This window comes from Cervus canadensis, chromosome 1 (genome assembly GCF_019320065.1).
Source record: "Cervus canadensis isolate Bull #8, Minnesota chromosome 1, ASM1932006v1, whole genome shotgun sequence".
In the NCBI taxonomy this organism is placed as follows: domain Eukaryota; kingdom Metazoa; phylum Chordata; class Mammalia; order Artiodactyla; family Cervidae; genus Cervus; species Cervus canadensis.
This window is the reverse complement of record NC_057386.1, coordinates 116,390,631-116,404,637: the sequence shown is the minus strand read 5'-3', so window position 1 is coordinate 116,404,637 and position 14,007 is coordinate 116,390,631. Positions and strand designations below refer to the sequence as shown.

Below are 14,007 nucleotides of genomic sequence, written 5' to 3'. Positions count from 1 at the left end.
AACTCCTTCCGTGGACCAATGGGAAGCAAGTCCCTGGGAGTGTCCCGCCCTGGGGAGAGAGGCACGGACCAATAGAAGACGGCGGCTGAGCGGTGGCGCGGCCGGCGGTAGGTGGAGTCACCTCGGAACCTGGACGGGAAGCTGGCGGGGTCAGCCCTTGATAACAGGCCTGGGGCATGGCTGTGTGGGGCCCGGGAGGTCGCCTTGGCTTGCGCGGGTGCCTTGGAGCCCGCAAGCTATTGTGTCCCCGTTTCCAGAGCCGCGGCCCCCAGGGCGTGGAAGACGGGGACAGGTGAGTACCTGGTTAACTCAGACACCTGACCTGAGTTGTTGTCGGTGTTTACGTCACACCACTGGGAGGTCACCGCAGCAATCGCCAGGTGATTTAATCCTCTTTAATTCTGACTTCACCATGGCAACGTGGGCTCCGGGGAAACCAGAGACCAAGATTTCTTAGCACGAGACAAGTCCAAACGAAACCCAGCATCCATCAGGACCGGGCATAGCCCACGTGAACCAAGAGGGTCGTCTTGCCTGACCTCACAATCAGGAGGTGTCCTCAATTCGGATCTTAACCTGTCTGCAAAGAAGTCAAGACACAGAGAGACACCAGCGTGATGTAAAGATGGCTCTCATCACATACCTTGAAACTTGCACCCCATCCCGGACCTCAGAACCTGACTTAGTACTGGATTAATATGTTTTATAGATCCGGTAATTCAACCTCTGAATAACCTTTTAATGTCACATTTTAATGTTGAAGTCTGTATTAAAGGTGTTGCTATTTGAAAATGCCTGTTTTTGAACCCTATTTTGGCAATTCTCCATTTCAGAGTATACTTGAAACTTCATAGTATGAAGGGTTTTTTTTTTTTCCCCTTTCAAGAGCCCTTGGCTTGGGACTTCCCTTGTTTTCCAGTGAAAGTGAAAGTCACTCAGTCATGTCTGACTCTTTGTGACCCCATGGACTATGCAGTCCATGGAATTCTCCAGGCCAGACTAATGGAGTGGGTAGCCTTTCCCTTCTCCAAGGGATCTTCCCAACCCTGGGATTGAACCCAGGTCTCCGGCATTGCAGGCGGATTCTTTACCAGTAGCTGAGACCAATCTCCCAATGCAGGGGGCCTGGGTTCCATCCCTCGATCCCACATGCTGCAACTAAAGATTCCACATGCTACAATGAAGATTTAAGAAACCACATGCCCAACTAAAGATCCAGTGCAGCCAAATAAATAAAAGTAAATATTTTTTAAAAAGAGAGTTCCTGGCTTGGTAGAATAGAAGTGATGGTTTGGGGTTGTGGAATAAGTCTTGGGCCAGAATCCAGCCCTACTACTTCTTCCCTAGGTGACCTAGAAAGGTGAGTCTCATCCTGTGAGCTACAGATTCCTCAAACATAAAATGAACATCATAGATAGTGCCTCCCTTTGGGGCTTGGGAAGATTCCAGGGATAATACCAGGAGATAATGCCAGTAACTCACTTAGCACAGTGCAGAGACTAGGAAAGTGATCAATAAATTCTTTCAGCAAATATTTATTGAGTGTCTGCATTAAGCAATGTAGTACATCAGCTACTCTGCAGGTACAGGTGTGACAAGACACAGAACTGGCCCACAAAGGGCTTAAAACTAAGAGGAACAGAGGGGAAAGATTTCAAGAGATCCAAGCTGAAGGGGTAAGTTCTCACACTAAGGGTACAGGTAGCAAAGTCACCCACTGAAGAAGGTGTCTCACTGGATATGCCATCCATCCTCACTCACCCTCTTTTGATGTGTATTTCTCCTTAGGACACAGCCTTCCTTGAAGACTCCCAAGGTCCCCAAGATCTACACCAAAACAGGAGACAAAGGTAAAGTGGGGACAGGTGAAAAATGCAGAGTAAGAGATGGCAGCTTCTGTCTTAAAGTTCTTCCATATTCTTTGCAGACATTAAAAAGTATGCGACAGATCTCAGTAGGCATCACCCAAGCGTGATGCGAAACGAAAGATGCCTAAGATAAATTAAATGACAAAAGCAAGTTGCAGAACAATCCAGAGCTGGGATACATTGGATGAAAGTGTGTGTGTGTTTATATGTGTGTTCAGAAAGGCAGTGTGAAAGGTTACACCTTGGACTGTTACCTGGGAGAGAGATTGAATAGTGAGAGAGAGGAATGAACAGGCAGGCTTTCATTGTTTGCTGTACATACTTTTATCCTATCCTGTTGTCTTTTGTAATGAGCATATATTGTTTTGATAATTTAAAATCTGTCAGAACAGGGTACTTCCCTGGTGGTTCAGTGGCTAAGACTGCACTCTCAATGCAGGGGGCCTGGGTCCAATCCCTGATCAGGGAACTAGATCCCACATGCTGCAACTGACTCAGTGCCGCCAAATAAATCAATAAATATTGGGGGGGGGAGGGAGTATATCAAGGTAAAAAAAAACAAACTCTTTAATTTGGGAAGCAAAATATTTTTCACAGGATTTTCTAGCACCTTCACTGGAGAAAGAAGACCCAAAGACGACCAGGTGTTTGAAGCCGTGGGAACTACAGATGAGTTAAGCTCAGCCATCGGGTAAGGCTGAACTTGAGGTTGGGTGTGAGTGGGTCATTAGCAGGCGTGACTGAGGTGCGGCCCTCCAGAGCCAGTCCCGGAGGCTGCTTGCCCTCAATGCACCTTCCTCGGCCTGGAGGCACAGGGGCAGCCAGTCAGCTCCACTAGACTGCGGGCTGCGGATGCCCTTCACCCTTCCCGTTGGCTCATGTGCTGCCTTCTGTCCCTGTGTGTCCCCGGGCTGTGTGCCCCTGCCTCACCCTTCCCTCCCTGCTCCCTCACTGTGCTCATGACTTAGAAGGTGGACTTGGGGAAGTCGTCAGGATCGGCCAGGCCTTGCTGGGGTAATGGTGCCCACATCTCGTGACTTAACACCACCAAAGGGATATTTCATCCTCTTACTTCAAGCCCATCCTGGGTTGGGTGTGTTTCTCTGCATGGCCTTCGCTCTGGGACTCAGGCTGGCAGGACAGCTTCTGTCTGGAACACGATTACTGGCGTTGGCCAGTAATCACGGCAGAGGGAAGAGAGGTCAAGGCAATGCCCATGCGGGCTCTTAAGGCTTCCACGAAGTGATGTGCCATCTCTGCTCATGTTTCACTGGCCAGAGCCAGGCATGTGGACATACCTGCCAGTGGCAGGGGTGGGAGGGGCAGCAAATACTAGAGAACAAAGTACAAGCCACTCCGGAGGCTGTTGGCAGTGTGAGCTGTTGTTACTGTCAGTGCTTGTTCTTGAGCTCTGGTGTGGCCTTGGGGGTGAAGGTCATGGTAGTCAGATGGACCTGGGTTCAAATTCTCTCACACTTCCGACGGGCTGTGTGACTTCAGGCTGATCACCTGGTCTTTCTGAGCCTCAGTTTCTTGTTCTGTCAAATGATCATAGTATGAAGGACTTCCCTGGTGGCTCAGATGGTAAAGAGTCTGCCTGCAATACAGAAGCCCCAGGTTCAACCCCTGGGTTGGGGAGAGCCCCTGGAGAAGGAAGTGGCAACCCATTCCAGTATTCTTGCCTGGAGAATTCCATGGACAGAGGAGCCTGGCCGGCTACAGTCCATGGAGTCACAAAGAGTCAGACAAGACTGAGCGAGTTTCACTTATCATACATTTCAAAGGCAACAGTAGAAATCAATGCTGCTGCTGCTGCTGCTAAGTCGCTTCAGTCGTGTTCGACTCTGTGCGACCCCATAGACGGCAGCTCACCAGGCTCCCCCATCCCTGGGGGATGGCAAGAACACTGGAGTGGGTTGCCATTTCCTTCTCCAAGAAATCAATGATGTGGGTTCAAATTCTGGCCGACTGGCTGTGTGACTTTAGGCAAATCACCTGGCCTCTGAGCCTGTTTTCTGTTCTGTCAAATGATCATAGTAAAAGTATCCAATCTCAGTGGTTTCTTGTGAGGATGGAATGAGAGAATTCCATGTTCCCCGCTTAGTGCCAGGTAGCTAGCACTAATTGTAATGCTTGCTATTATTATTATCATCATTATTATTAATTATTAAGAGCTACTTGTTCAGGGCTGTCAGTTCTCAATGACAAGCCTGACTAAATAAGGTTTTCAGGATGGATAATGGGAGGTGGAACTAGACTGCCAGCAGAGTAGAGGGCAGACCTCTTGGTGTGTGTGGGAAGAGTGTGGGAAAGGAGAGGTAGACACAAGATGAAGCAGGCAGAGGGCCGGGAAGCAGGTTCTAGCATCACTGGTTGTTTGGAATTAGCCAATCAGCAGCCCATCATCCCTCAGGTGACGTGGGTCAGGGGCCCGGCCAAAACTCAGCTGTGGATTCTGCTGCCTGTGTCACCTCTGTTCATATGGATCACCTAGGCCTGGTCAGAGGGCACTGAGAGAAGAGTTGTTGACTGGATGAGTGATATGAAAAACAAATACCCCCAATCATATGTAAGGTTATGATGTTTTAAAAACATTGTCGTCAACAACAAAAAAAAAAACCCTTTCTTGTGATAGCTCAGTTAGCAAAATGGTCTGTCAGCTGAGAAGGTGTTACCTTCCAGCAAGACAGGGCTTCCCTGGTGGCTCAGATGATAAAGTATCTGCCTGCAGTGTGAGAGACCTGGGTTTGATCCCTAGATGGGGAAGATCCCCTGGGGAAGGGAATCTCTACCCACTCCAGTATTCTTGCCTGGAGAATTCCATGGACAGAGCAGCCTGGTGAGCTACAGATCTGAAAGATGGAGCAACTAACACTCAAGACGGGGCCTAGGGATGTTATATTCAAGGCAAATTCTTTTTCCATTTTCCTCGTAGGTTTGCTATGGAATTAATTGCAGAAAAGGGCCACCCGTTTGTGGAAGAGCTTCAGAAAGTGAGTAACATTGTCTTACCGGGAGCTGGGAATTTTCCACCCGAGGCCTGGTGGCCATAACTGGAATTGTCATTCGACCATCACTTCCTCTCTGTGTCACCTGGGACTAGTCACTTTCCCTCTGTGAGCCTCAGTTTCTTCATCTGTAAGATGGGAACACACAGAGATCACCCTCCCTCACAGGTGAGTGAGGAGGCTGTCTCTCAGAGAGGGAAATGTGAGGTCAGTGGTCTCAGCCCAGGACATGGGGCAATGTCCGGAGATGTTTTTGGTCGTCACAACTGGAGGTGGAAGTGCTGTTGGGGTCTGGTGGGTAGAGGCAGAGAAGCAGCTAAATGTCCTACAACGCACAGGACACCCCCGACCCCGCACCCCCACCCCCACCCCAGAGGATAACCTGGGCCAAAGTGTCAGTGGCTGTGAGGTTGAGAAACCCGGGAGGCCCAGCTGCGGGAAACCCTTGGTTGGGGGATAGTAGGGTTCTTAGAATGACGGCTCTGTTCCTTAAGAGGCAGCCAGGCTTTGGCCCTCAGAGAGGACTTCAGAAATGGAGGCAGGACTGCCACCCCTAGAGCACAAAGGACACACCCCAGGCTTCAGTCTACATGCTGACCTGAGTCTGCTGGCCCCTGGGGGGTCAGCCCTCAGCCCGCTGAGGCCAGACTGGAGCACGCAGGGGCCCCTGGGAGCAGACGCAGGGCAGTGAGGGGCTGCCCAAGGTTGGGAGGCATAAACAGCTGGAACATTCTATGAATGCGGCACCTCCTGTGTGAGGGAGACTGGTCTTCAGCCTCATCATGAGGAACGGTTGGCGCCCACAGCGGTCGTTTCTGGTCTGCTGTGCCCACCTCTGAGCAGGGTTTGCCTGGGGGCAGGGGGGTGCAATGACATGATGAGCCCCCCTTACTTTAGGCCGCATACTTTGAGTGACAGTTCCAACATCTTCTCCAAGGCTGTTCAGGCCACCCCCGCCTCCAACTGTGCCTCTCCCAGGCTCCCACAGTTCCTGTGCTTCTGGTCGAAAGTGAAAGTGTTAGTCACTCAGTCGTTTCTGACTCTTTGCGACCTCATTGACTGTAGCCCACCAGCCTCCACCGTCCATGGGATCTTCCAGTCAAGAAAACTGGAGTGGGTTGTCAGTTCCTTCTCCAGAGGATCCTCCCAACTCAGGGATCTTCCCAACCCAGGGATCGAACCCAGGTCTCCCACATTGCAGGCAGACACTTTACCATCTGAGCTACCACAGATAGGAATCACCAGGCATATGGCCTGGGTTCCCCAAGGATGTGGACTGTGACTTGTTCTCCTAGGTTGCTCCGGGGCCTGTAGAAGGCCAGGCAGCCTGTTCCCAGCTCTCCCTGCAGAAGTCCATGAGGTGGAGGCCAGCTTTCACATCTTACAGAGGACAAAAGTGAGGCTCAGGCCGAGGCCCCGCAGCCAGGAATCCCAGCGGGGCTAGGATCCAATTCCCAGGTGGCGGTCACCTCTCTCCAGCCCCAGGGCGAACACTGCAGGTGGCCAGCCGCGGGGTGGGACTGTGAGGTCACTTTCAGCCGGAAGCCATGGAGATGCCACATGGTCACATAACTCAAGCAGAGTCTGCGGCCTGGTGGCCCAAGGAGCTCTGTCCTGCTTCCAGCACATTGCCATGGTGGCCTTCTCATCAGAGGGCAGATCTGTCCTGTCCAGTTTAAAAAGCACTGGCAGGCTTACCTGGTGGCTCAGTGGTAAAAAATCTGCCTGCCGATGCCAGAGACACAGGTTCGATCCCTGATCCAGGAAGATGCCACATGCCGCAGAGTGACTAAGCCCATGCACCACAACTTATTGAGCCTGCGTTCTAGAGCCTGTGTGCCACAACTACTGAAACCCGAGCCCTAGAGCCCAAGCTCCACAACAAGAGAAGCCACGGCAATGAGAAGCCCAGACCCTGCCACTAGAGGGTAGCCCCCACTCGCCACAACTGGAGAAAAGCCCACTCAGCAGCAAAGATCCAGTGCAGCCAAAAATAAATTATTGAAAAAGAAGGATATAGATAAAATAAAAAGCACTGCCACCTTGGGTCTCTCAGCCCAGGTGTTATAGGTTAGAAAACCAAGGCCGTTAGGTTAGAGAAAAGAAAAAGACCTCACAGGGCCCCTGCATATGGGAGAGGAGGGTCGGGCGAGAGGATTCTCCTAACCACCCCGGGGCCCTTAACACTCACCGTCTGTATCACCCAGATGTCCCCAAGGGAACCAGGTCCCCTGCCAACCAGGGCAGATGTTCTGCGGGTTCAGACAGCTTGCTAACAGCCTTTAGATGCCGGCTCCTTAGCAGCCTGAGGATCTGAGGGCTCTGGTCCAGAGCCCCAGCTCCCCAGGTCCTGTGCATGGACGCAGGGGACCTCGCATGGCCTGCTTGACAAGGTTCTGAACCGCGCCTTCCTTTCCTCCCCCAGATCCAGTGCTCCCTGCAGGACGTCGGCTCTGCCCTGGCGACTCCGCGCTCCTCAGCCAGGGAGGCTCACTTAAGTAAATCTCTCCCTGAATGCACTGGGTGTGTGCTCAGAGGGCCCTGTGGAGGCCTGGGGAACCCTCTCCTGGGGGGCACCTGGGACCCCTGTCAGCCTGGCCTTGCAGCCTGAGAGGGAAGGTGCCTCTGAGCCAGTGGAGTGGTTTGCGGGGCACCTGGATGGAAAGAGACCAGGGCGGGCTCCTTGTGATCCCGGGGCCATGGCCTCACGCAGTGCTGGTCTCCTTGGCTCCGCAGAACATGCCACGTTCGAGGCGGGGCCTGTCCTGGAGCTGGAGCAGTGGATCGACAGATACTCTGGCCAGCTGCCTCCACTCACCGCTTTCATCCTGCCTGTAGGTACCCGGCTGCCTCAGCCTGTAGGGTGGCGGCGGGTGCGTGTATTGACCCCAACACACCGGCAGTGATAAAGTCCCCCTCTTTAATGTGTAACGGTGACAGAAGCTGTCCCCCAGCCCCCAAGTCCCCTCCAGACCCTCACTGGTCCCATTCCCATCCCTGCCTGCCTTAGACGGTGGGTACCCAGAGGCTTCCCTTGAGGCTCAGACAGTAAAGAATCTGCCTGCGGTGCAGGAGACCCGGGTTCAATCCCTGGGTTGGGAAGATCCCCTGGAGAAGGGCATGGCAACCCCATATTCTTGCCTGGAGAATCCCATGGACAGAGGAGCCTGGCGGGCCACAGTCCATGGGGTCATAAAGAGTCAGACACGACTGAGTGACAACACCCGGAGACTACGCCCCAGTAGGGCCCCTGGAGGCAGAACACTGCCCTGGGTTGTGGTGAGCCTGCATGCCCATCAGTCCATCTGAGCTCCCTGTCTGTAGTGGGCAACCCCCAACCCCCTCAACCCCACCCCAGCCAACACCCGCTTTCTGCTTTCAGTCAGGAGGCAAGAGCAGCTCCGCACTGCACTTCTGTCGGGCCGTATGTCGCCGAGCCGAGAGACGGTACGGGGCCCCCGGGAGCGGGGCCTCTGTGGGGGGGACACAGTGGTCCCTGGTGAGATCAGAGCTGGTGCTGAAGCGGACAGCTCCAGCAACAGCGGGGCGGGGGAGGCCCAGCAGGTCTAGTTGATTAATCATAATGATAATACCACTCAGGTGGTGTGAAATTCAGATACGTCTTCAGTGAAGGCTCCCCGTTCTTCAGGTTAACTTAAACAGATCGAAAAGCTCGACAGCATGATGACAGCTGTGATGGAGGGTGCTTGGCCCCAGGGTGACCCAGCCTGCAGCTGGGCATGGGGGCGCAGTAGTGAGTGGGGGAGAATGGTGGACAGAGTGTCCAGGGCAAGGGGACAGCAAGGGCAGAGGAGCAGTCTGCGCTGAACGCACAGAAAGGAGGCCGGAGGTCTGGTCCAGAGTGAGGGGCGTGGGGCACAGTGAGGCCGGAGGCTGAGCCCAGGCCAGGCCAGGCAGAGCCTCCTGCACCCAAGGGCTCTGCCTTTATCCTGAAAGCTGATGACTGGCTCTAGGCCATGGGGTGACTACTGGGTGCTGGGTGGAGAAGGGCCCAGACCAGCCAGCCACCAGCTGCCCCTGTCCCCAAGTTCAGAGTCGGAGAGGAGGGAACCTCCCAGAAGCTGCTGACAGCCTTATCAAGGAAACATTAAAAGAGCAATTGCAGGGACTTCCCTGAGGGTCCAGTGGCTAAGACTCCACATTCCCAACGCAGGGGGCCCGGGTTCGATTCCGGGTCAGGGAACTAGATCCCACATGCCGCAACTAAGAGTTCACATGCCACTACTAAAAAGATCCTACCTGCCACAAGTTACGACCCAGGGCAGCAAAATAAATAAATACTAAAAAAAAAAAAAAAGGATCCTACATGCCGCAACAAAGATCCCATCCAAAACCCAGCACAGTCAAATAAATATTGAAATAAATAAAAGAGTGATTGTGCAAAATCTCCATTTAACACGATTCATTAGCCAGGCTGCCACTCAGCTTTACAGAAAAACGACAATAAAGCGTCTGTATACAACAGACGAGGCCGTGCTGGGCGCTTTGTATTCATTATTTCATTGATTCCTTGTGGTAAGCTTGGAAGAGAGGTGGTGGCAGTCCCCACTCTGCCGGGGTCAGGAAATTGGGGCTCAGAGGTGACACCGTGGCCAGGGTCCCCTGGGTGGTCCATGGCAGAGTTCAGACTGGAACCCAGGTGTGTCTGCTCCAAACCTGAGCTCTGTCCACGGCCCCGTGTCATGAAGGTTTCACTTCTCATGAAAGACTCTTGGACCCAAGTGGTTCGTAAAGGGACTCTGGGTCACAGAAGAGCTTCAGCTTCAGAGGGAAAAAAAAGAGTCATTTGCACAGAGCCATCCACATCAGCAGTGCTCATAGTAGCAAAAACGTGGAGACAGTCCAAAGAAAGGTCCAACAATGGGGGCTGGCCGAGCAGAGGAGGGTCCTCAGGACACCAAACCCATGCCTGGGTGATGAAGCCCCTGGGGTGGGGACATAAACCTGGGCCTCGGTTTGGGGTGAGCACCTCCCAGCAGGGGTTATGCAGCAGAGGCAACGGGCCCGGAGGGGCTGCCACGTCATTGGCCCTCATCTCCAATGAGCATCTTCTAGAATGTCTGTGCACAGACTGGCGAGGATGCCCGGTCAGGCTGCAGTGGGAGGGAGATGCTGGCTCAGGACACAGCCCTGGGCCCCGAGCGTGTTGAATCCGTAACAACAGTGTGACGCTGTGTTTCCTCCTCTTCTAGCGTGGTGCCTCTTGTCCAGATGGGTGAGACCGATGCAAACGTGGCCAAGTTCTTAAACAGGTACTCAGATGGGATCTGAAGAGCCTGTCGGGAAACGTAGGCACACTGTGGGGAGTAACAACCACGGAACGAGCCTCCCTCATTCATTTGCTTCAGTTGTGTCGAGGTTGAGAAGCCAGTCCTAGGCCCCCCCTCTCCTCAAAGTGAGTTCCTTAGACCAGCAGCTCCAGTATCGCCTGGGTGTCGCTTACACTTGCCAAATCCAGGCCCGGCCCAGCCGGTCCTCTCCAATCAGAATCTGATCTGCGTGTCGCCAGGATCCCCAGGGGACTTGTGTGCACACCCCAGTTTGGGAGGCACCAGCCCTGGTCATCGGAAGGTGCAGAAACCAGGGATGGGGCCCAAAGTCGCCAGCCCCATGAGGCTGGGCAGGGCAGCGGCCTCTTCCTGCGGAAACCGCCCAGCCCTGGCGCCAGAGCGGGTGGCGGGCTCGCATGGAAGCTGGCCTCGCGTGCCATCCATCAAGCCTGGGTTGGCTGAGCACCCGCTGTCCTGCCCGATGCTCCTGGGGGTGTGTGATTGATATTTCCTCCTTGAAGGCTCGTTTAGGGAGGACCCGGTTAGCATTGATCTCTCATTTCAGTCCATTCTGTTTGCCTGCTTCTGCCCCTCCAGACTCAGCGACTATCTCTTCACATTAGCCAGATACACAGCCATGAAGGAAGGGAATCCAGAAAAGATATACAAGAAAAATGACCCGTCGGATCGCACCTGAGACTCTGGGAAAGAATGGAAGTGACAACGGTGAAGGGAAGACTTCGCCCTCACGTCCTGATCCCTGAAAATCTCACCCACAGGGGCCAGAAGCTGGTCTTCCGTCCAGACCCGGCTTCCTGTCACAGCCCTGCCACTTCCTTTGGGAGCTGTGGTTGGTGGAGAATCCTACCCTCTTCCCCTGGATTCTCCTCGGTCTTCCAGGAAATGGGAATGAACTCGCTGCTGCAGGAAAGAAAAAGTGATTGCTTCATTGAGGAACCAAGCAGAAAAAAAGAATAAAAGTGGGAACGGCGTGCACCGTGTGTGTGTGTGTGTGTGTGTGTGTGTGTGTGTGTGTGTGTGTGTGTGTGTGTGTGTGTGTGTGTGTGTGTGTGTGTGTCAGAGCACGAGGCCTTCCACTGGCAACTCTGGCTGTCTGAGGATTTGGAAAGAATAAAAGTGGGAACGGCGTGCACCGTGTGTGTGTGTGTGTGTGTGTGTGTGTGTGTGTGTGTGTGTGTGTGTGTGTGTGTGTGTGTGTGTGTGTGTGTGTCAGAGCACGAGGCCTTGGAAAGAATAAAAGTGGGAACGGCGTGCACCGTGTGTGTGTGTGTGTGTGTGTGTGTGTGTGTGTGTGTGTGTGTGTGTGTGTGTGTGTGTGTGTGTGTGTGTGTGTGTGTGTGTGTGTGTGTGTGTCAGAGCACGAGGCCTTCCACTGGCAACTCTGGCTGTCTGAGGATTTGGAATGGTACCAGAGGCCCTTGGAAATGTAATTGTGATTTACCTGTGCCAAAGGGGCTTTAAATGTCACATTTATAAAGGGGAAGGCAGACAGGATTTGGAGTTTAGTCACCTCAGAGCCACTCATCACAGGCGGAGGATGGCAGCAGACTGGCAGGTGAGGCCTTGGAAACACTTGGACTTGAAGTGTGTGCGTGGCGGGGGGTGCGGCCTGGGGAATCCTCTCTCAAGGAGAGTCTCCCTCCATTGGGGCCAGAGGCCCCTGCAAGAGAGGGACACTGCCGCTTTGAGGGGGGCCTGTCCTGCCTGGGGCAGCAGTGTCCAGGGGCCAGAGGTGGAGTGCCTTCAGCTTCAGAGAATAAGCTCTTACGGTTCCAGCGAGGCTGATACAGACCAGACCAACTTCTCTGATATTGCACTTGGCTGGTTTATGCCTCTGAGATCCAGACCACGGCTGTATTTTATTTCAGTTGTCACCGCGGCTCCCTCCCGCTATGAAGCAACACTGCCCGCGCCAGCTGTGTCCTTGGGAAGGGAGATATTTATGAAGGGCGAGGCAGCAGCCCTGAGATCCTGAAGGTTCCACACCTCTAATTGCAGGAAACGAGTTGGGCGGTGGGGGGGACCGGCTCTCACAGGCAGGGCGGAAAGGTCCAGTGAACTCCATCCGGCCATCGGTCATTAGCATGAAGCGCGGGAAGGCGGGTCCCTCCGGCCATCCTTTGCCAGCAAGTCAGCAAACAGTAAAATGATGAGTTTTGTGCTTGCCTCTGCTTTCATTCTTAACCAACTTGCCTGCTCATTTTGCTGGAGGGAACATCATATCTCCTCCCCTCTGGGTCCTGTTGTTCCTGGACTTGGGCAAAGTGGGTAAGGTGCAGGTGACCGTGAGTGACAGCGAAAACCCTCCAGGAAGTGGCCCCGACCAGCGGTCGGCACCAGGTCTGGTGGACAGCAGGCGGCTCGGCCGGTGTGAACAGAGCTGAGAACGGCACCGAACAGGCTAAAGGCAGCGTGTGGCTGAGCGGGTGGGCACTCAGGCTGGGCTGGGGAGGGGTATGTTCTAGGAGCTCCTAGAATCCATCAAGTCACTCGATCCTTCCTGCACCGTAGCATCATCCAAGAAGGAGCAGGTTGTACATAATAAAACACCAGCCCTGCACTCCCTGCCATGGTAGACCATCCTACAAAGGAGAAGACAAGTGGTTTGAGTAGATAGCGTCCTCAAGGGCTGATCTTTGAAATAAGGCCTTTTGCCTGTAGCCAAATCCCCGCCCCACCAGCCCTTGCTGGGAAGGGCTGTGGTAGGCCAGATGGTAGCCCCAGGTTCCCAAGTCCCGACCACTCCACACCATCCCTTCCATTGTGAACATCTCTGAGAAACAGACATTTGAAGAAACACCCCTGAGAAACGTGCAGATGTAGGCATGTCCTGTGCCTGACGCAGCCACATGGGAGCCAGAAGCGAAAGGGAAAATGTGTTCATCCCCCAGACACTCCTCAAAAGATCCGCCTGGGTCTGGAACCCAGTGGGAAAAGTTAACGAAACTCCACGATCAAAACACACAACTGTCAACAGGGCCCGTTTGCAGCCATTGTCAGCCCTCATAAACGATTGTTTCCATCGCACGGTAACGAGGGTTGGCGGAGAAAAGGCAGGCAGTTTTTATTTATAATTGTGATACCCTGTCGATCATAGATTTTTTTTTTGCATAATTTTGATTTTTAAAAAATTACGGCATGAAAGCATTATTTCTCTTGCTCCCTGGATTTGGAGGCATTTCCATACATTTTGCACCCAAGAAAGTGCCCCACCTGCCTCCTGCTGGTCCTGGTCTAGCTCTCAGGAATGTATTTAGTGCCACGGCCGGAGGTGGTTGGATATTCCAGCGGCGAGAAGCCCATTTCCGGGTGACATCACTGAAGGGCTTGATGTGCCAGGCCCCGGGCCAGGGGCTCCATCGACATTATGTTGTTGAAATCATCCAGCAGCCCTGCACCGTCTGTGTCCTCTTAGCAGTGGAGGGAACAGACTTGAGAACCAACTCGTGTCAGGGAGTCAAGGCCAGGATGTGGGCCCAGGACGTGGCCCTGTGACTCCTGGCTGGGTGCCCCTCCCCCTGCCGCCACTTGACAGTCATTTTAATCACGACCTGGGCCGCCGAGAACAATGTCAGGCGCTAATAGATTCTGCTGTCTCATTTCTCAACCTAGTTTCCCTTAACTGATATTTCATGGCTATTGTTAATGTGCATTTTTTTCACCGAGTAATTTTCACAGCCCGAACTTGTAACACATCCCAATGACAAACGTCCCCGGTACCGAATCCTCCCCCACCCCCATCAGCTGCAATGTCACCCTCGTCTCCTCCCCACCCCGCCCTGACACCTTTCTCCGACAACCCATCCAGTTTTATGATCC

The 14,007-nt window shown here is 53.5% G+C and overlaps 1 protein-coding gene across 1 annotated transcript; it reads left to right on the top strand.

Annotated features, from left to right (window-relative positions):
* The first annotated feature begins 110 nt into the window (after window positions 1-110).
* On the top strand, window positions 111-11,163 carry MMAB (metabolism of cobalamin associated B). Its single transcript, XM_043438636.1, has 9 exons — window positions 111-292; window positions 1,789-1,850; window positions 2,466-2,559; window positions 4,804-4,861; window positions 7,302-7,374; window positions 7,613-7,710; window positions 8,259-8,323; window positions 10,090-10,149; window positions 10,765-11,163. Exons 1-9 carry the CDS (start codon window positions 177-179, stop codon window positions 10,862-10,864), a joined length of 726 nt encoding a protein of 241 aa, XP_043294571.1. The 5' UTR covers window positions 111-176; the 3' UTR covers window positions 10,865-11,163.
* The last annotated feature ends 2,844 nt before the right edge of the window (window positions 11,164-14,007 follow it).

Bases quoted from the DNA above. Each gene is read 5' to 3' on its own strand.
- MMAB (XM_043438636.1), top strand. From the start codon at position 177: ATGGCTGTGTGGGGCCCGGGAGGTCGCCTTGGCTTGCGCGGGTGCCTT. The intron at 4,862-7,301 runs GTGAGTAACATT...TTCCTCCCCCAG, and splicing joins TTGTGGAAGAGCTTCAGAAA to ATCCAGTGCTCCCTGCAGGA. The intron at 8,324-10,089 runs GTACGGGGCCCC...CTCCTCTTCTAG, and splicing joins TGTCGCCGAGCCGAGAGACG to CGTGGTGCCTCTTGTCCAGA.